Source organism: Lepeophtheirus salmonis, chromosome 1 (genome assembly GCF_016086655.4).
Source record: "Lepeophtheirus salmonis chromosome 1, UVic_Lsal_1.4, whole genome shotgun sequence".
Taxonomy (NCBI): Eukaryota; Metazoa; Arthropoda; class Copepoda; order Siphonostomatoida; family Caligidae; genus Lepeophtheirus; species Lepeophtheirus salmonis.
In genome coordinates, this window is record NC_052131.2 from 43,655,994 (window position 1) to 43,678,378 (window position 22,385).

General features: G+C 31.5%; 1 protein-coding gene and 3 long non-coding RNA genes across 4 annotated transcripts; 2 read left to right on the forward strand and 2 right to left on the reverse strand.

Moving 5' to 3' along the window:
* The first annotated feature begins 410 nt into the window (after window positions 1-410).
* Window positions 411-2,238, forward strand: LOC121129270 (uncharacterized). The gene is made up of 2 exons (XR_005868406.2): window positions 411-813; window positions 871-2,238. It is a non-coding gene; the product is annotated as an uncharacterized lncRNA (long non-coding RNA).
* Window positions 2,239-9,136: 6,898 nt separating this feature from the next.
* LOC139907289 (uncharacterized) lies at window positions 9,137-11,557 on the reverse strand. The gene is made up of 3 exons (XR_011783773.1): window positions 10,393-11,557; window positions 10,198-10,337; window positions 9,137-10,135 (listed from the first exon to the last, which is right to left on the reverse strand). It is a non-coding gene; the product is annotated as an uncharacterized lncRNA (long non-coding RNA).
* A 1,295-nt stretch (window positions 11,558-12,852) lies between these two features.
* LOC121130247 (uncharacterized) lies at window positions 12,853-13,553 on the forward strand. The gene is made up of 2 exons (XR_005868641.2): window positions 12,853-12,993; window positions 13,045-13,553. It is a non-coding gene; the product is annotated as an uncharacterized lncRNA (long non-coding RNA).
* A 7,363-nt stretch (window positions 13,554-20,916) lies between these two features.
* LOC121130265 (protein ZNRD2) lies at window positions 20,917-22,197 on the reverse strand. Its single transcript, XM_040726028.2, has 2 exons — window positions 22,047-22,197; window positions 20,917-21,974 (listed from the first exon to the last, which is right to left on the reverse strand). Exons 1-2 carry the CDS (start codon window positions 22,114-22,116, stop codon window positions 21,322-21,324), a joined length of 723 nt encoding a protein of 240 aa, XP_040581962.1. The 5' UTR covers window positions 22,117-22,197; the 3' UTR covers window positions 20,917-21,321.
* Window positions 22,198-22,385: the final 188 nt, after the last annotated feature.

Sequence of the window (22,385 nt, forward strand, 5' to 3'; positions counted from 1 at the left end):
AAGTTTTATTTGTATTTAAATCATTGCTGTCCTCAGGAGATCATTTTTTTATAAACTTTGCTCCTACTAAACTTTCAATAATGGTTTTTTTTTAAATTTCACATAAATAATTTAAAAATTTATCACATTTGACTAAATAGGTATTTGTTCCTCCAAAAAAAAGATCATAAAAATTATCATCTTTTGTTTCTTGGTCAACATATTATGCATATGCTTAAAATCACGCATATTACGCAAAATATAGGCCGTTATCTAACTAATATAAAAATTGATTATGTATTTTTTGTCAGCTTTGAATTTTTTACTTATCTTCTCCTTATATGACATACCTACACTCGAAATCTCGACTTTCAATCACAGTAAATAAAAGCAAGGTTATTTTTTGATAAGCAAGTATCTATACAGTAAGAATAATTTTCGCCTGAATACTCCGCTTTTTAATTAATAAATAATACATTATCTTTTCCTCAGCAGTTGTCATTATTATTTAAATCCTGAGTAGTGAACATCCTTTCGCAAATATGTAGATTCCAAACCGGGCTGAACATTTGTGTGTCATAAAAGACGGAGAGTAACCTTAAGGATTTGTTGCGGAGTTATAATTGTGAGTCCTTGTTGCACTCGGAGTAAAATTGGGGATCGACATCGGAGTAATTCTAGACGATGTCTATAACATACATTGGGCCAACCCTCCTTTTCAAATTGGTGTACTCTACCGACCACTGGTCAACCTAAATAGAAGGAATGTTTTGCTGACGTCAGAGTTGATGTGAAGAGTTCATAATATAATATTGTTTAGTCACCGTTTTAATAGTAGTTCTTAATAAATTACTAGTAATAAATTTTGATAGTATACCTCTATTTATATAGTGACTAGCAATGGAGTCCCGCAATAAAACTTGATTGGTGCGGTTGCTATTTGCGTGAATTTATATATTAATATATGATTATGCTTCGAGCTACGCCTGCTTATCTATCCATAAAGATGTCAACAAATAAAAGTTCCATTTTATGACTCCAGGGATTCATAGTGTATCAGTGTGATTCAATCATCAACTCCTAAACAGTTACATAACCAACAAAACAGTCATCATTTCATGAAATATATTGAAAAACGCTAAGAAGCAGTTTCTTGCTTTTACATTTATAAAGATTTATTTGGTATACCCCTTTGTATATATGATCGTGAGCGGACAATTGGACAAAAACATTTGTACCGAATGTACATTTTGCCGAATGACAATTTGCCGAACGGACATTTCGCCGAAGGATTATTTGGGGCATTTGGCCGGAACATAATATTTAATAAATACTATATTGATATATGGGATTGCATATTTTAATTTAATTAAAAAAGATTGTATGATAAATTACCCGATTGTTATTGTTCATATGCCATATATGGCATCTTTATAATATGATGTATTTCCTCCTATATTAGTTTATTTTTAAGGTATATTTAAATTTTATAAACTGAAAGGCTTCATAAGTCTTAAGTATTAAGATCAATCACTTCATAATTATGCGTGAATTCAATCAATGAATTTAATAATATACCGACTATGACGTCACACTCCATCGACGAAGGAAAGAAATAAAATGCTTGGTGGAAGACGCACTTCAGTCCAAATATGCGTAATTGACATACCTTGTATTTCTAATTACCTTGCTGCAAACAACAGTCGTTGAAAAGACACGAGGTTGAGAGTATTATAAATAATAATTCCGTGAAATTGAATAAATTTATAATATAAAAGGAAAAATCTCGTAAAAATAAAACTAACAATATATGTAGTACCTAGTCCTAAATAATATGGAAATTATGGAATAACCTTAATAATATTATTAAGCTAATCTCCATAAATTTGAATCCACAAAAAATTATAATTAAGTAATTATTTTTCATGAAAACTATATATTTATAAATAAATATATAGTTTTAAAAAGAAAGATAAGTTATTCTCTACTTCAAATGAGTTCCTGTTGTTTTTCAATCCCCTTTCCCCAAAAAAGTCTGCCGAAGCAAATTCTTAGACTCAATAAACATTACTTATTTATCCATTATATACTTAAAGACAACGATGGAAACTCTAGGCATGGATAACTTAAAATCTGTATGAACTATTCACTTTTAAAATCACACAACCTCTCTATTATAAGTATTACTGTTTTGATTCAATAAATTATATAAATGTATTCTTTTATCGTCAATTAGTTAGAAATAAATATTATTTTGAATTGAAAGTGATTATTCTCCTAAACAAGAAATATGCCTTCAAATAATGTGGTTGCCACACTGAAAAAAAAAATAAGTCAAAAGCTACATGATAATAAAATAAGAACTTTTTTGCTTAAATTTCGAACATCAAACATGGGAATTCTTAATAAATGGCAATTACCTATTCCTATAAATTAGATACCACCTCAAAAAATACTATATATTTATTTCAATGATATTTTATGAGTGTTTATATTCCATTACTAGCAAAGGCATTGCTCAGACCAATTAGGGTGAGGGAAATCACATTGAAAACAGTCAAATTAATTGAGAAAATTAAAAAAATACTTAGAAAATACTTCAATATACTACATATAATCCTGATAATTATAATTCTGATTCTTACTCCACACTATATTCATCCGGATAAGTATGGTATTCCACAAAGTTGGTCCTTATAACCTTACTAGTATTATTATGAAAATAAATAGTGTGTCATAAACTTGTAATAACTAATAACATACCAACATTTATATGCCACAGTAGAGATTGAAATCCAGTAGAATCGTTGATTCCCCTGGTAGAGATAACAACAATTTTATTCTCTCTTAGGACAAATTACAATTTTACTGATATAACATAGTAACATTGAATATTTGAAGAGGTTGTGTGTTTTCGAAAATATAATGCAAAGTCATACCCTCTAATTTACCTAGTTATCTTTTTCAATACTCAATCTGCCTGGCAATAAGAAAAAAATAAAAAAAATAGAGGATGCAAGCAGGCTGACCCACTTTCGCCTTTATTGTTCATTATAGCCATTAATCTGCTATAGGAAAAATTGATCTCATAGGTTTTAAAATAGGAATGAAGTCATTGAGGATAATGCTATTCGTTGAGAACGTCTCTGTATTTATTGCTCGTTCACGGGACGAAGTAAAAACTGCTTTACGAGAACTAGAAAGGGTGTTAGTCCAATTCCGAAAGGAATCTGGATTAAAAGTCAACTTATCAAAGACACAAGTACTTACATCTATGGAAAATGAACTTATCGAGGAGTTTCCTTCGTATTCTTACGTTGACTCTGCATCACCTTTGGGTATTATAGGTTCCTGCCATAGGGAGGAAGAAGCATTACACGAAACGAGGATAAAATGTTAAGCATGATTACCACAGCAGTCGAGGGGTTAGTCCCATTTAGGATAAACAAACTTGATAAAATATACATATGGAACCAAAAAATTCTACCAAAAAATGTGCATCTTTTGCAATATTCCCCTTTCACAGAAAGCATTTGCCGTATAATCACGGCAAAGAGAGAGCAGTTTCTATGGGAAGGACGAAGAAAGTATATTTCCGAATCGAGATTGATTGCTTCAACCTCACAGTGGGGCTTAGGACTTGTCGACCTGTTTTTTTTTGGTTTTTTTTTGGAGAACCTTGAACATTAGCTGGCTCAAAAGAATTCGTACAAGTAAAGATTTTTAGGTGATATTAATTAAGTCAAAGTACAAAGAAACCAGAGGAAGCACTTTCAAGGAAAACATATTTAAAGGGCCTTTAGACCTTTTTCAAGTGACGAACGAGCTTAGTTGATACTGGAAAAGAATGTCTCAAGGGTGGCTTTACAAGTTAGTAAGATCCTAGGCCAAGAAGAGCCCCTGAACTATAACCCAAGACTGGATAAAGGAATGAATACTATTCACTCTACTGTTGGAGAACTCTGGCTTTGGAATGAACGGGGAGTTGGCCTTCCAAACTTTATAGCTCACTGGAGGACTACTTTATTTGTCCTCAAGTACAAAGGAACTGGGCGTTTTTGACCACCGACTCATTTTTTTATAGCTCTGGAGACAATCAAAAATAAAAGGATAAGAATGGAACTACTAGCTCGAGGAGAAACCTCAGCAGAAAAGCTAGTAACCAAACGGTTGGACAGACTAGGTCTCCCAAGATTTACTTCAATACAAAATACTATTTAAAACCCATTTTACTTCATCGAAAAAAAAATGACTCCGCTACAGAATCGCTGCCTGCCTAGCAACAGTTTTTGTTTTCTTCTAGCTCTATCTACTATTAAAAATAAGAAGTGAAGGGAAGATTTTATTAGACAGTTAATTCGTCTTGGATGAACACTTATGAGAATTCAATCTGTTCAATAATTTTTTGGGTAGTGACATGAAGGGAGAATACATTAGCCACTTAATTCGTCTTGGATTGCTGCAATTCTAATGAACACTTATGAGCATTCTATTGAAGCATTGTATATTACGCAGGACACTAATTTATTTGGAGGTAAATTAATTTTAAAGTTGTTAAGTAGTTGGTGCATGTATTAATCGATCTTTACTTTAGGAAAGCTAGGAGTAGGTTACTTTATTGACATGGGACTGAACAGGGGTTAATTAGCAAAGGTTATTATCAAAAACTTTTTTTTTGTGATAAAAAAAAATATCAACAAAAAAATTATTAATCATAAATTTGGTTTAGCTACATACTGAGAGGATTGTTACGTAGCTATCTGTTGATTGTTTAATGTTACTGATTATTTTGTATCTTTCCAATTTGTTGGGTTGTCTTCAAAGCATGCGTAACTGTGGGAGTGTTGCCGTACATAATACCTATTTAGGAATGATTCTGACGAACATAACTTTTTTTTATTAAACCCAGGAGGCTACCTGAAAAATTTATTTTTCGTTCTTCGGTTTTTTAATTATTGTTCTTGAATAAATTAGGTACTTTTACATTCGATTCAAATAGACAAAAGTCATCAATAAAATTATTTATTTGAATTTTTAAATTATTTGACCACCAGTGTTTTGCTTCCAAATGCATCCCCCCCCCTGTGTCCATGGATTGGACAGGCTCATACTAGCAATTTAATACATAAATATCAGGAAGTTAAACTTACTGTCACAACAAATTATCAAAATCCATAAAACTTGGGTTTGTGCAGTTGCTATTTGTGGCTCACATAATAGTGTGGCTTACCACGATTTCCTAAGGATTGCTTAAGGAGAAATATTTGGGATAGAGCCTACCATCGAAAGGGTGGCCTTGGAAAGACACCCAGAATTTCTGAATATAATGTTCTATTTAACATATCACTGGTAAGAAATAATCCATTCCAAAATATTTTGCAGCTAAATCAAGTTATATATTTTCAGCTTTTTTAGTCATGATATTTCGAGTCGGATTAACATTAGGATCGATCGTAGTTCTAAGCTATCAGAGGCCATTGTGTAAATTTGATAACATAATAGACTTTTTTTAGTATTCCACAAGTGAATTTATACATTAATATATGATCATGCTTCGAGCTACGCCCTGCTTATCTATCCATAAAGATGTCAACGAATAAGAAGTTCCATTTTATAACTCCAGGGATTCATTTTGTATCAGTGTAATTCAATCATCAACTCCCGAACAGTTACATAACCAACCAACCAGTCATCATTTCATGAAATATATTAAAAACGCGAGGAAAAAGTTTCTTACTTTTACACTAATCATGATTTATTTTGTATAAATGATATTGCAATCAGTTAGATCTATGTATAATATTGAAGGCCTCATGAATTACTTTAGTAATTCATGATTTAACTATAAATTACAATAAAACTGGGTTTTTTTTAAACATTTGTTTCAATTACTTTCAGTAACAATTAATCAATAAAAATTATAGTCAAGTATATTTGCGGGTATTACGACCATTTAAAAAATAAATTATTTTTACCATAATTAGTCAATTCATTGAAAAAATCAGATGATCTTTCTAGATATCATGAAAATTTGTATCGATACTATTTCGATACAATATTTTATTTTCGCAGATAAATAATATTACTCTTATTTTATGTCTCGAATTCAGGTTATATTCATTTGAGGATTGATAAGTCCTTGGAAGCAACCCATTTTCTTCGACTATGATTGTCTGGTAACAAAGGAGCTACTTTTCAATGTTATTTTAGAATTGAAAAATAATGGGATTCATATGATTGGATTATTGGTTTCTGATATGGGAACCAAAAATATCCGCCCTTTGGACAGAATTAGGATTATCTACTGATAAACATATTTTACTAATCCATTCAACAAGGACAAACGTATATATGCGTTTGCAGATGTTCCTCACTTACTGAAGTTATACAGAAACCATTTTATTGATCAGGGCTTTCCATTAGAGGATGGAACTCTCATTTTAATCGAGACAATTAGAAAACTATTAGATAAGGATAATGAGGAGCTTCAAATATGCCATAAATTAAGTTCAGATAATTTCAATGTAGTTGGAAATGCCAGACAACGGATTCGGTCAGCTGCTGAATTATTTAGTCATACAACAGCGAGTGCCATTCGACTTTTAAATGGATAGACTGATAAAAATTATTCAAAGTAAATACACTAATGAACCTCCTGAAGTTATAAAAAAAATTATACGTACTCGAACACTTATTCGGCTAAAATATGTTAATAAATTAAATAAGAACCGTATAAAAAATAAATTAGCTAGGAAAATAAGAAAGATGACACATTTTTTCTGTTAACTTGTAAAGTAATTAAATATGAAATTTTTATCCTATTATAATTTTTTTTTCAACGTTCCTTTAATTGGTTAGATGGAGTTTTTGATTGCAAGTTTTGAAGTAATTTATGTATTTTTTTATGTTTTCTAAATATAAATAAGCTCCCTCTATAATATTTTATTTTTAAGGTATATTTAGTTTTAAAAACTGAAAAACATTTTATTCTTAATTATTACTTCATAATTATGCGTGAATTCAATCAATGAATATACGTCACACTCCATCGACAAAGGAAAAAGAAGAAAACGCGTGCTGGAAGACACACATAAGTAAGGGTGATAATTTTGGTAAGAATAGAAAAGCGTGCGAGGAGAAAATGATAAATACGCATGGCATCATTTATTTAAAAATATACATCTTTTTCTATCAATCAAGAACGTTATCATTCCCGCCTTTATTATTCAATATTAATATATTAGATGCTGATAGTCGATAGAGAACTGAATAAAATGCCTAAAATAACGTCGCCTTCTGTCTGGATTTCTGAAAATGGAGGCCCAAGAATTTGGAAAATACTTACCGGATGAGAAACAGATGGCTTGTCGGATTTGTCGATATAAATGTGCCTTTAGTCCCCTGTCTAGAATTACACGCCACTCATTATCCTCATCTCATATCAAGAGCATGGATATTCATCTAAAAAATCAAGTTAATGATGAATACATCAAGTCAGACTTTAACTCTGATCACACAAAAATGCTTATTGCATGTAATATAACCTTATCCACTGCTAATCATACTACGTTCAAAAAATTTATGGAGAAATACACGGGTAAACCTATCCCTTCCCGAGGAACCATCATTAAATTAATGGAGGATGTTGGTACTGATGTCATTTATAGAAATACCCCCATTGTAAATTGTGAAGTTTGGATAATTTTCAGCATGTCTTGAGTCATCTACACCAAATTACGATCAAGTTATCAGTAAAAATTATAAAATATTTACTAATTTCGAAATGGAACTCTGAATTTTGTAACATCTAACAGTAAGTATTCATTTTTTTTTAACCATAAAAATTCTATTTTACTAAACATATCAAAATATGATTCATTATTTTAAAGCAAAAAATATCGCAACTAACTAGTTTCTTCACTTAAGGCTTAGCTAATTATGGTGTTCAGAAAACTCATAAAAGGCAAAAACAACTGCTTAAATGGTCACAACAACGGGGGTAGTAGCTTTGGATGGTTTGCAACTAGTTTGTCTGACACTAGTTTCTTCTCTTAAATACTTGGGTATGATCATTAGGTTTTCCAATATTACATAGTCAATAAATATTACATTTTTGTCACTTAAGGATTAGCTATGGTTCATAAGCTCCAAGAAATGGTGTTCAGAAAACTCATAAAAAGGCAAAAACAACGGCTTAAATGGTCACAACAACGGGGTAGTGGTATTGGGCGTAGCATTATAATTAGCAATTGTGTGTATCCTTCATGATAATAGTATGTTGTTTATACAAGCATAAATAACCGGGGGAAACTCTTTTTGATGCTCTTAATAAGGAGTAATATCGCCGGACATTACTACATAATTAGCTTTTGCTCTAAATCTTTACGATGTCATGTTAGAAAACTACATTAAGTCAAGAATGGTTGCCTGAATTGTCTTATCAGTTATAAAGGAGTCTTATTTTTATATCTAAGATAAGTAATTAAGGTTTAAAATTTGACTGCATGGATTAACTTTTCTTTTTTAGATAAACATGAAATAAATGAAAGTGGGATTCTAAAAGCTGTTCGTACTAAGATTGGAAGAAGATATGGATTTAAATCTAACATTATTTTATGATTTTGACATTTACTTTATTATTAATAATTATTAAGATCTCATCGGTAGAGATATATCTATCCTGTGCACAATTGTATATGCAACTTGCACATGAGGAAAATTGGGTGATTATCTTTTTGATTAAACTCCACGTCTGGTTTGTGTTTTGCATGTATTTATAATTTATTGTTATTATTGTTCAAATATATTTCGAAATGCTCTTAGTTTGTCGTTTTATTAGTTATTATTCTGAGAATATGGTTCATAATGAATTACAATTACATGAAGTGTGACGTTTTCAAATCTACTGTAACGGATAAAAACGTCGAAGTCAATTATACATAGTATATCTTCATTAAACATTTTGGTAACAAATACTTTCGTTATACCCTCAAAAATCATAGTAAAGCAGGCAACTGATAAATACAGATGTGATTCTCACCGATAATCACATCAGTATTTTATACAATGACACCATATGTCTTTCTCCACCCGCCCCTCCCCTTCTCCTCGCACGCGTTTTTCTCTACAATATTATCAACTATACACATAAGTATAGTTGATAATATTGTAGAGAAAAACGCGTGCAAGGAGGAGGGGGGAAAAAAGACATATGGTATCATTGTTTAAAATACTGATGTGATTATCATCTGCCTGCTTTATTATGATTTTTGAGGGTATAACGAATGTATTTATTAGCAAAATGTTTAATGAAGATATACTACGTATAATTGACTTAAACGTTTTTTATCCGTTACAGTAGATTTGAAAACGTCACACTCCATGAAATTGTAATTCATTATGAACCTTATTCTCAGAATAATAGCTAATGAAACGACAAAGTAGAGTATTTGAAATATATTTGAATTTCAAAGTTTAAAATAGAAGGCTTTAATTAAATATAATGTACATACTAAAAAATAAACCATTAAACATTTAAGTTAAATATACAAAATTAAACAATTAAAATCATACAACTATTAATAATAATAAATTATAAATACAGAATATTGAAATAATAGATTGATCCAGATAATTTTTTCTTGTTCTAACATCGGAATTCAGTTAAATATGTCATAACTTTAGGTTGCAATACACAAGCGAGACGTGGAGTTTAATCAAAAAGATAATCACCCCTCTTCTTCATGTGGAAGTTGCTATATACAATTGTGCACAGGATAGATATATCTCTACCGATGAGATCTAACTAATTATTAATAATAAAGTAAATGTCAAAATCATAAAATTAGACAATAAATATATTAATAAAAAAATGTTAGAAATAAATTAATCGTAAAGATTTAGAGCAAAAGCTAATTATGTAGTAATGTCCGGCGATATTACTCCCTATTAAGAGCATCAAAAAAGATTTCCCCCCCGTTATTTAGATATGCTTATATAACAACATACTATTATCATGAAGGATATACACAATTGTTAATTATAATGCAACACCCAATGTAACTACCCTCGTTGTTGTGACCATTTAAACAGTTGTTTTTGCCTTTTATGAGTTTTCTGAACACCATTTCTTGGAGCCCATCAACCATAGCTAAGCCTTAAGTGATAAAAAAGTAATATTTATTGACTATGTAATATTGGAAAACCTAATTATCATACCCAAGTCTTAAAGTGAAGTAAGTAGTCTCAGACAAACTAGTTACAAACCATCCAAAGCTACTACCCCCGTTGTTGTGACCATTTAAGCAGTTGTTTTTGCCCTTTACTGAGTTGTGTATCATAATTCTTGATATGTTTAGCTAAAATAGAATCATATTTTATGGTTAGATTTAAAAAAAAAAATTGAATACTTACTGTGAGATAGTACAAAATTCAGAGTTCCATTTCGATATTCATAAATACTTTTTACTGATAACTTGATCGTCATTTGGTGTGGATGACTCAAAACATTTTTATATGTATTTCTATAAATGACATCAGTACCAACATCCTCCATTAATTTAATGATGGTTCCTCGGGAAGGGATATGTTTACCCTTGTATTTCTCCATAAATTTTTGAACGTCGGATGATTAGCAATGGATAAGGTTATATTACATGCAATAAGCATCGTTGTGAGATCAGAGTTAAAGTATGACTTGATGTATTCATCGTCAAATTGATTTTATAGATGAATATCCATACTCTTATTATGAGATGAGGATAATGAGTGGCGTGTAATTCTAGACAGGGGACTAAAGGCACATTTATATCGACAAATCCGACAAACCATCTGTTTCTCATCCGGTAAGTATTTTCCAAATTCCTAGGCCTCCATTTTCAGAAATCCAGACAGAAGGCGGCGTTATTTTTGCATTTTATTCAGTTCTCTATCGACTATCCCCATCTAATATTATTGTATTATTATTGAATAATAAAGGCAAGAATGATAACGTTCATGATTGATAGAAGAAGATGTATATTATTTAATCAATGATACCATAAGTATTTCTTCTCTTCTCCTCGCACGCTTTTCTATTCTTACCAAAATTATCACCCTTACACATAAGTAGGGTTGTGGGAATCGTGTTTTGCGCAAGCGCCCCCGCAAATACAACTTCAACTATCTGGTTCCTCTGTTTTCTTTCGGACATAAACAAACCTTTATTCATAAATCATACTTGATGGCCGATGGGTAATTTCGAACATACTTATAAAGATATATCAATTATATTTTTTTAACATTACAACTTATCTGAAAATTTACTACATATAGAATCTTTCCTTCACCAAAATATAGCTTTACTTGGTACTATTTAATCAAAATAATATTATCCAGAAAATGTCTTAATGTTAGTTATAATTTATTGTATGATACAAATAGTATTAAATATTAATTGTCATAATATAAAACTTTGGTATGCAATAGATTTAATATCGTTAGACCTGAGATACAACAACTTCTATTTGAAAGAACATTATTTGTCTAACAAATGCAAATAAAATATAGAGAAGCACGATTAAGAAGTGAATATATTAATGGAGAATAGTAGAAACGGCAAAGAATAATCAAAATAGTCTAAATGATTTAGTATCAAAGGGTGTTAACGCAAATACAAAGTCATGTGGATTCAATATATATCGAAGAAGTCAAAGCTGTAGGAGATCGTGGAACAAGAGCCAAGAAAGATTGTGTAGACAGTGTGGTTTCCAATTTCCTCATAAGAATGGGAAAGTTTGCCTTGCAAAAAGCGTCGAATGCACAAGATGTGGTAAGAGAGGCCACTATGCAAGAGTATGCAGGTGTCTAAAAGAAAACTCTAATTCGATCATCAACTCTATTCAAAAATCTGAACTGAATAAATTACCCATCGATGCATTGAATGCTCATGGAAATTACTTCAAAAATATAATAGTTGCATATGAGAGTGGTGTAATTGTATCTGTCGCTGGATCAAGAGTTCAAAGTAAATATCGATTCCAACCCAATTAAAAGAGTATCGTTTAGAATATATCTTTAACTTAAATTTATTTAGACAAAATATATTGCTGGTTAGAGAACATCAAACCCATCATTACAGGAAGTGTACTTATAACTTCTTAGTGACCACCAAAGCATGAACAGATAACTTTGGCACGAAATCTAAGGAATAGAGATGAGGCAATAAAGTAACAAATTATTTAAAAGATATTGTTAATATATACGTGTTGACAATTACATGATAACAAAACATTTTTCCATTTGGTGATCAACAATTCCCTCAATTTCTTAGTACTTAGTTAAGACCTCCTTTTCGTATTGATAATATTCATCATACTAAAGACTCTCTCAGCATCACAATTGACAATTGGAGTATTTTTGTATACAAGGTTGTCACTTGTTGAGAGTTCCTTTAGTTTTGTGTAGCCAGGATTCTTTTGAAGCACTTCCTTTAACTTGGTCTTCAATGGCTCTTCCTTCAAATCTTGAGTCAGATTTTCTACTATGGTTATGCTGGTAAGAAGAGGCAATATTTCCTCAAGCGCAGTTATTTCCAAAGGTATTTTCCAGTATAAATACGATTTCTTCTAATAATGAATAATTATTCATTACTTCTTGTGCTCTCCTGGTTGCTGCCAAATCTTCATAAAGGCTGTTTAAATATTCTATGAAGACGTCCAAGTGATGGTAGTAGTATTCCACTGCTTTTACCCAAGTTCCCTATCTTGTTATAATTGGTGATGGAGGGAGGGAGGGGAATTTCGTACAAAGCAGTAAATACTCTCTTTGGGATGATCCAGAACATTTAAAGGCATGTTACACGATACAAATAACTTTGCTACGTCCAAATTGAATGATGGACCGTTTAATTATCCTTCAGTTCCTTGAATCTTGTGTTTCTTGAAGACTTTTAAGTTGTTAATGTGATGGGAGGTTTTGGAGTGGCGGATTACTTGTCATAAAGAACACGATGGGCAAGAGAAACCGGCAAAAACTGTAAGATATACTTTTATTTTCCAAATCATAATTCCACACATCCGTTGTTAGAAACCCATGAAAAAAGGCACGTTTTCTTCGGCACGATGATGATGCACGTGAGAGAGCAATAAGAGGGAAGTTGTTTTGCTGATGATTAGTACAATACTGAGGAAAATTTGCTTAGAAGATGCAAGCGTACCAACGTGTTTTATTCCTTTTTTATACAATCTCTTTCAACCAATCAAATTCATTCTTTTTCAACGATTCCAACAACCCTACACATAAGTCAGGGAGCGCTCTAGAGAAGGAATATGCACTCTCTTTGATATTTTACAAGCTGTCATACAAAAATATTGAATAGAAAGAGATAATATTATATATATATTCAAATAATGATACTTCAATAAATTATCAATTAAGGCACCTTATATTAAAAATCGTTTGTAAAATGATGTGGGGGGGAAAATATACACATTTGATTGTGTGCGTATTTTCAAAAATTTCTATAATAATTTTTTATGACGTCAAAATGTCGTCTTCCCATCTTTTGAAAATAAAAGATTACTTTTAATGCAAAATTAGACGGCATTAAACCTATCTTTGAAAAGGAAATAAGCCTGTGTATTTGATATACGCGCATAAATTAACAAATCAAGTAATTATCATAAATCATTATGGTAAAAATAATTGAGAAATGCAAAGTTACATCGAAACATTTTCATATAAAATTAAGGGATGGCAGAAGAAAACCAATTTCTAACGATCAAAGAATACAAATATAGTATCTAATTTCATTCGGAGAATAGTTATTGAAATGAAAAACAATTTTTTGTAAGCCCAACTGTTTATCCAATGAAACTTTTCAAACTGCAATTCACATAGTTAAAGGATCGGCCTAAGACTTATCTCCTACATTTAAAACACGTTAAGTTTATATTACTAATAACCATAAATTATGATCCCATTGAAAGGAGATTCGAGTTGGATCGTCAACTTGGTGGTTGTAATTACTTTTTTGAGTTGGAGACATGTTTTAGAGAGTGAAAAAACAAAACAAAAAATGAATTAGCTCCTTATTGAAAATGAACATTAGGTCTTTATGTTAATTAAAAGAAAATTTCCCATTCAACTCTTCTTTACAAAACGTGGAAGACGATTCATATACATTTTTGTGAATGATTTCTCATATGGATATCACAGACTTAGATAAAATTACCAGAATATAAAATGTAATTTATTACATCAGCGGATTTATAGCCTTTAGCATAATGAAATGTTTACAACAAAAATGTTATGCTGAATTTGTTTGTTCATCAGAAAATGATCTTATTTATGTCGATGAAACTGGGAAAAATTATATCTTAAATTCATTTTTGGATTCCATGGATAGAAGTGGACTCAAAAGACCAACAAATGTCATGTACTTGACTACAATTCATCTTTATTAAATAATAAAAAAAAAATCAAGTAGATACTATAACAAACACAATATTTACATTTAAGAATTCAAGACATTTATTTGCTGTTACTGTAAATACTTCAATTAAAAAAGAAGATTTGTCTTAGATAATGACAGCAAAATGTAAAATAATCACAAATTTAATAACTTTTTCGATAAAATATCTTGTACAATTTGTTCGTATTTTTTAAATTCCTAAATTTCGTTTGAGTTCCTATTTATAAATAAATAAATATGCCAAGTTAAGTCGTAAAAATCTACTTTTTTCCTTTAATTTTTTCTACAAGTTTCATATAAGTCATACAATTTCATTAATCATGCAACTATTATAAATATTGACATGACGTAACATAATATCGATTAATGGTTATGTTCTTCGATTGATTTCAAAAAAATGGTGAGCTGATTTGTTGATTATAGGAATATTCAGAAGTTGATGATTGAATCACACCCATATATAATTAATCACTTGGGTTCTAAAATTGAAACAGATTTTATAAGATTAATTTAAGATAATACAAAAAGTAATTGGATATCACATTCTTTGACATCGTCATAGATGGACGCAGCTCAAACATGATCCAATGGCCTTTGAAAGTTAAATACTATGGGATTGACGTAAATCCGTCTCTGTTAAGTATTATATTTAATAAGCAATTATAAATTATGAGAATAATTGAAAAACGAACTACAGAGAAGAAAATGAACAAAAGAAAAGTGTTTGGAGGAAGAAAAATCCCCACCTTCAAGCATGGGGATGGAAATATTATGTTTTGGGAGTGTTTCTCTGCGACGTGGAGATGACAACTTCGCCACATCGAAGGGAGGATGGATCATCCACAGGGAAATCGTGGTCGACAACCTGTTTACCTCAGGGCAGGGAACTGAAAATGGATCTTCTTGCACGGCAATAAGAATAACCCAAAACTTACGACCATGGCAACAAAGGAATTAATAAAAAAGAAAAAGCACATTAAAGGTCATGGAGTGGCCTGCCCAGTCTCCAGACCTCAATTTCATAGAAATTATTTATAAGTGGGCAAACTTACAAAATTGACAAGAGATCAAATACTTATTTTTCTACACTGTAGATTTATATTAATAGTCATGGTGAATACAACCTACTATATTCAGCCATAGAATGTTAAGAATTGAATTTTTCTTACCAGTTATGAGTCAAAATGATTCTCGTTGAAAGTAATAATCTATTTATTTTAAATTTTTCTGCCGACACTTTATAAACTAACAATAAATTAAGAATTATTTCCACACAAATAAAATAGTCATTACACCTACTAAAAAAGTGTAACTCAAGTTCTTGAATATTAGGACGTATAAAATATAATGCAGACTCCAGTACTAAAGTTCCCTGCATTGACATGCTTTGTATTTCTAGTTAGCTTGAATTACTAAACAACTGGATTGATACTAGACACGCAACCTCGTCAATAGAGGCTTGCAAATAAATAATTGCTAATTCTTCCAATAAATAACATTTGTAGAAAAGAAAAATTAATTTTTGTTAAAAAGTGATGAATCATGAAAGGGCAGACAGAGGCTTATCCTAAATTTAAGTGAAAATCTCCATTTGTGATTTATTATTCAATTTAGTCAAAGAAAGAGCTAATTTTTTATGGAGTTTTCTTGTATTCCTTTCAGATCTAAGTTCTAATCCTATTAACCAGTTTATTATCATAATAAACCGAAATCGACGTCGTAATAATTATACGATCTATGACGTCAATGAAAACGCTCTATATCAGTGGTTCTCAAATAATGGTCACTCCAGGGGTACTTGAGATTCATATATTTTATTTTTAAAAAGATTTTGAAAATGATGCCTTGAAACCACAAATTAAAGATTAAAGTGTGACAGCGGTGCCACTGAGAACACGGATGGACAGTTGACCAAGAAGGTAAAAACACAGGCTCCCCAAAATTTAGACAGTATTAGGAAGAATACACCCTAATGGGATTCACGTCCACCAGCTCCAGTTCTCCCATGGTACTGTGTTTTTTCTATGTGGAGAAGTTGGTTAATACTGGAATGGAGTTTGCGCATCTCCAACGTTATCTCAAGACAAAACATGAATCTCATGTTGGTAGGGAACCTGATTTTTTCAAGAGGAAACTGTCATAATTCAAGTTATCTCAAGAAACAATCCGGAAAGCCTCCACAACATCAGCCAAACACCTGGATGCCTGTCATGCTTAGTCTTGGCTAATTACTATTGTTATGCTCTATATATTTATATATTTTCATTTACAAACAGTTGAGGAGAATGCAGTTTATTTGCAATTGCAAAGTTTGATCAAATCGACAAAAAAGTGTTTTACGTCTTTTCTTTTTAAATTATAAATGTTTTGTGCTGCTTAGAGGTTGCTTGGGTGAAAAAATATTTTACTAGTGGTGCATCAATGAAAAAAAGGTTGAGAACTATTAAATTAGATACTTTTTTTTTACTATAAAGGATCCGTCCAAAAGTTGTCAGAGATAAAATGAAGGTAACTTAGAAAGTAGGTCTCTGATAAAAGGTATTTAAATAATCATTAATAAAGAAATTAAAGTTAAAAAGAATTATTTTTTCAACCAGCTTGACTTGGATTGAAAATCATTCTTTTTTTCCTTTTATATATATTTTTATCATTATATTTACACAGGGTGCTATAAAAAAATACTCTCAAATTATAATTAATATTAGAATATATTTTTACGTCTACAATATTATCCTACAATTGACCAATATCTCATTTAATGTGCTTGCCCTTGTTCTGAACAAATTGGCGAGACCCCTCGTCACTGACTTGCTGTTTGCATGCACAACGTCTTCCGGAATATTTTACCCACGCGGCACCCACCAGTATGTCATTGGAAAACTGCATCAGGTGAACAGGTAGGCCAAAATTTTATTGTCTTTGCACCATTCTAACACTTCATTTGCAGTATGGGCTGAGGCCTATACTTCTATTGGATAATTTTCTGATTTGGGTAACAAAATTTCTACTCACAATACTCTAATTTAATTATGTTCAAGTTGATAGAATTCTAATTCTGGACACCCTGTATCTTAAATCTTATAAAAGGCGGAAGCACCTACTATCACTTACCACCTTAAAAAAAAAAAAACTGAAGAAAAAAAATATTGATTACTCATTTTTTATGTTGATAATATTTTAGGGCAATTCAGCACAAAATGACAGCGTGGAAGCTTAAATGAACTAAGGTAGGAGTACTGGAAAGTTCACATTTAAAAAAATTAGTTGTAGGTGGCAGCAGTGTCAAATTATATTCCAGTATATTCCAAAACTAAAAGGTAGGTATTTTATGTCTAGTATTAATGTACGTACAAGATTACATGATAATCGCTTCAATACATAACATTTAAATCTATAAATGGTGCACTATTAATTATGCTAATGAGTAATGATTATACAGTGGACTCCCAGAGTACGAATATACATCGCTCCAGACTCTCGGAGGAGAATATTTTAGTCCTGACCATTTGGACTTGAGTCCATATTTTGAAAACTTGCGACTCGACTTGATCATAAAATCAAAGACTAGAGACATGACAAGACACGAAAGTCATTTCAAATTTTTCACTGGGTATGAAGTATCTACTCTTTCAAGTATCCTTTATTCTCTGAGGACTTAAACTGGACTCGATGAAAATATTCAAAGACTTGCGGTATAAGGTCTTAAACCTACATCAGGGCTTTACAATGATAAATTGCACACATATTTGTTATATGGTTCTTGAAAGCAATGTTGGTCAAGGTAACTATATTTTTAAACAATATTTCTAAAAAAGAGAAACCAGGATCAATTTTTTCATCTTCGCCTTGCTTTGACCATTTTTTGAAGGGGAGAGACTTATTTTTGCAAGAATATTTGGATTTTGGTCCCTTTTGTTTAATTACATTAATTATTGATTTTTTTTTTTTTGTTAATGATTGTTATAATATGTATTTTATTATATACACCCCTCATTAGTAACAAGTTAGAGGCCCATTTAAAAATAAACTAATGTCAAGCACAATAATTTAGAATATAATCAAAATTCTGCAGTTTTTGAAGAATCCAATTTAAGTCAGGGGTGGGCCAACTTTTTAGCTCAAGGGCCGTATTCAGAAGTAGATTATGTCTGAATCGATTTATTTTAAGTATGTATTCAAAAAATAAGTAACTCACCTCTATCAGAAGTATGATAAATTAACGAGATTTGTGGTAACAATCATTTTTCTAACAAAGTTTTTAACCGAGTTAAGAGATGCATAAAATTCAATTAGGGATTTTTTTAAACTCATTTTCTTCTAAGAGTCATTAGCATGCAAATCAATCAGTTCTAAATGTAGTTCTTCATTTGTTGTTCCAATATCACAGCAAAAAGGTGAGCTAAATAAAATAAACTGATATTTGATTGCTTTTAAATTAAGAAATCGTCTGATAAATTCCTCATGTTATCCTAACACCCGAGAGCTGTAATTCCTTGACAATTCTTGAGTGGCAGTAGTTTGTGTATCAAAAGAGGGAAATGAATAAAACTGCTTGGGAAAAAATTTTAAGTCACATTTGGAAGGCTTTCATTTAATAAGCAAATACTTTGTTGTATTGTGTTTGATTCATTTTTCTTCTGCAATATGTTAGTGGTGACGTTAGAGGCTGGGGTGCCCCATCCCGCGAAAAAAATATGAAAGTTATCAACAACAAATGCGAAATCACATACTTATATCTCACTGCGAATATTCTCTGATTTTATTGTTAGATTCGACGTCTCACAAGCCCAGAATACTTCATTATGAATATATCATAGTGCATTTGTTGTAATGCTGGACTATTGATACAAACTTAATTCTGACCTAATTATACAGCTTATGAACTCCATTAACAGCAATTATGTTGTAATATGGAAGTTTTAGTCACTTTTTCTGATGTAAATGAGTAATAGAGCAGGATCCTAAAAGATGTACTTTAATCCAAGCAATAGAAAACCAGCCCTAGCTTTAAATAGTTGTTCTTGAAAATTCACTCCAGGTGAATCTATGTGACGAACAATAGAAAACCAGCCCTAGCTTTAAATAGTTGTTCTTGAAAATTCACTCCAATTGAATCTATGTGACGAACAATAGATTGATGTTAAGTAATCCATGCTTTGACAGAGATATAGCTTCTACTTTCGATTTAGCTTCAGGACACGCAACACTGAAAACATCAACCATGCAATCTTTAATAAATTATGTTCCTACAGATGGCTTGTTGTCCTTTTCAATTTTATTGCTCAATAAAAAACTTTGTTAAGGGTAAGTTTTGGTAAAAACCAACTGCTTTTGTGTCAATCAATTCATAAGTTCAGTTGTTTTCTTTTGCAATGTTGATAAATTGTGAACATAATTAAGATGTATTTTCAAAACGTGACGTTTCAAATTGTATTCCTTGAATACAGTAACGCATTCATTACGAATTAAACTTATAACTTTAGTTCCAACGTCAGTAAATAAATATTTTTGTCAATTTCTTGTTGAATAAACGGTCTCCGTTTCCAATTTTTCACTTTGTAAATTGTAACGAAGTACTCATTATAGATAAATTTATCAAATAATAAAAACAGAAGGTATCAATACTCAATACCGCGTAGTGTGATTAATTATTTGTCCTATTAATGCTTATCAAATTATTCCAATAAGCATAACTGAAAAAATGTTAAATACGAACCAACCTTACTAAATATAATAAAAATCTGAATAATCTCTGTAACAAGGTATACTAGCTAAGCCTAAAAAATATACGGGAAAAAAGTTGAGCAAAAAATGGATGACTCTTCTCATTCCTCCTTTTCATTATGGGGCACCAGTAGACTTTGTAATTTTTCAATAAATTAAGAAGGAACTCCATCTATATTAGTAAATTTTATGAGAACAATCTCAAATCTACGGTGTTTAGGTATATTAGTAAAATGTATACCAACGTTTCCTTGATTCGTATAAATAAAAATAAGTATAAGTCTGATTACGTTTTATGATTTTTAGCATTCGTTGCTTCAGGGTTTCTCGGGCCACACAGAAAATAACTGCGCCCCACAAGCCGTTGTTAGCCCACCTCTGATTAATGTTTTGTTTATATTTATAGTTCAGTTGGCGAAACAATACCATTTACTTGGTTGAGCACGGTCCCCTAATGCCCCCGCTACGACATTGACTACAAAATTAATTAAATCCCTTACACAAATCCCTGACTCTGTTTAGTTACTTAAAATACAAGTTCAAAAATGATTTTTCCCAATTATGCCTTTTATCTAGATCGTCAACATTTAATGGTCAGATTATAATAAATGAATTAATAAACCCTATGAGTGACTCAATGATACCTCTTTTCTGCCTCCTCGATATCCAGCTATTAAAGCTCTAATCTCTCATTAATTCAAATCTCATACTAACTTTAGATAATATCTACCTCTAAATGTATTGAATGAACCTCTCTAAGATTAAGTTTTATTAAGCAGTATTTATTAGTAAATAATATGTAAAACTTATGAATAGATAATGTTCGTCTTAACTATATAGTTAACCTAATGTATAATAAGGTTTTTGGTTATTGTTTCAACAGAGACAAGAAAAAATTCATTACATTTATGAAAATAAGCATATAACTATTAAAGCAACTATGTACTCGATATAGCAGAAAATCCCAATCTTGCATCAATTTGATTTAATGATATCAAGTTAATGAAGAAAGGGGAGATAAATTTATAATATTAACTCGGATCTTAGAATGAGTATCCCTAATTTAAGCTAAGCCAATGCAATAAATATAAAGCAAATATACATCCCTGAATACATGATCTAAAAATCTATCGGATTTGTGACACTTAGGTATTCACTACCATTATTTATTCAGAAACAGAAATAATGGCCCTTCTCAAGGACGTGACGGCCTCAGCGCAGTCTTTGATGAGATTAACATAATTCCTAGTGACAACGGGATCGTTGCATGTAAGTGCATTGAGATCCCGTGTAGCCTTATTCATCTGATCAAACACGATCTGAATGGACATGTCCATTTCTCCAATTTGAGTAGTGGACTCGGTTGGATCCGCATAGCAGAGATAGGCCTTTTTAGGAATAATGATGGGTTCCTCAATGTACCGCCTTGGAGGAGCAGGTGCCTTGGCTCCCTCTCCTTTAGCCGTAGCGGCAACAACAAAGGTAGGGCCTTTAACAGCTGCTGCTATTGTCTTTGTTTTAAATTGGGACTCAGCTATCTTTTTAGATGCTTCTCTTTCATTCAGTACAGGGTCGTCCTTGGCGGTTTCCTTAGAGTCCACTTCAGCACAAGCGACGCAGTATTTGTTCTTAGAAGTCTTCTCTTCTAATAAAATGGTTCCGCAGTCGGGGCAGGTCGTTGCAAGCATTTTATAGCCCCTGAGAAGGTATTCGCCCATTAGTTTGGAAATTTTGTCAGATCTCTCTCGTTTTGCGGCGATGACTTTAGCCTCCGCCTCGGATGGAGGCTCCCATGTATCATCTGCATCAGCCATTTTCCCTGTAAAATGGTAGAATAAAGAGAAATGTAAGAAACCTTTGAGAAAAAGAGGTGATATTTGGCTAGTATTACGTTGACAGGGTAGCACTTGTGCGAAGAACTTGCGTGGACTGAATGCGGTAGATTCTTTTTTTTCGCTCATTTGTAGAAACGGCACGCAAGCTGATAAGTATAGCTGCTAGGTTGATACTACACACAGTAGTGTAAGTGGGAAAAATATATTAATATTGCGCTGTAGTAGTGCCCTCTACGTTACGCCTTTTAATTTCATAATATAAGATTAATAAATAGGAACGTAGAATTGAATATTATGTTGTGTACAAGTTGCAATTTCTGTACATGTTATATGAATCCTAACCCATTATTTAATTATCAACTATTAATTGATGCTTCAATTACACTTTGATTGAT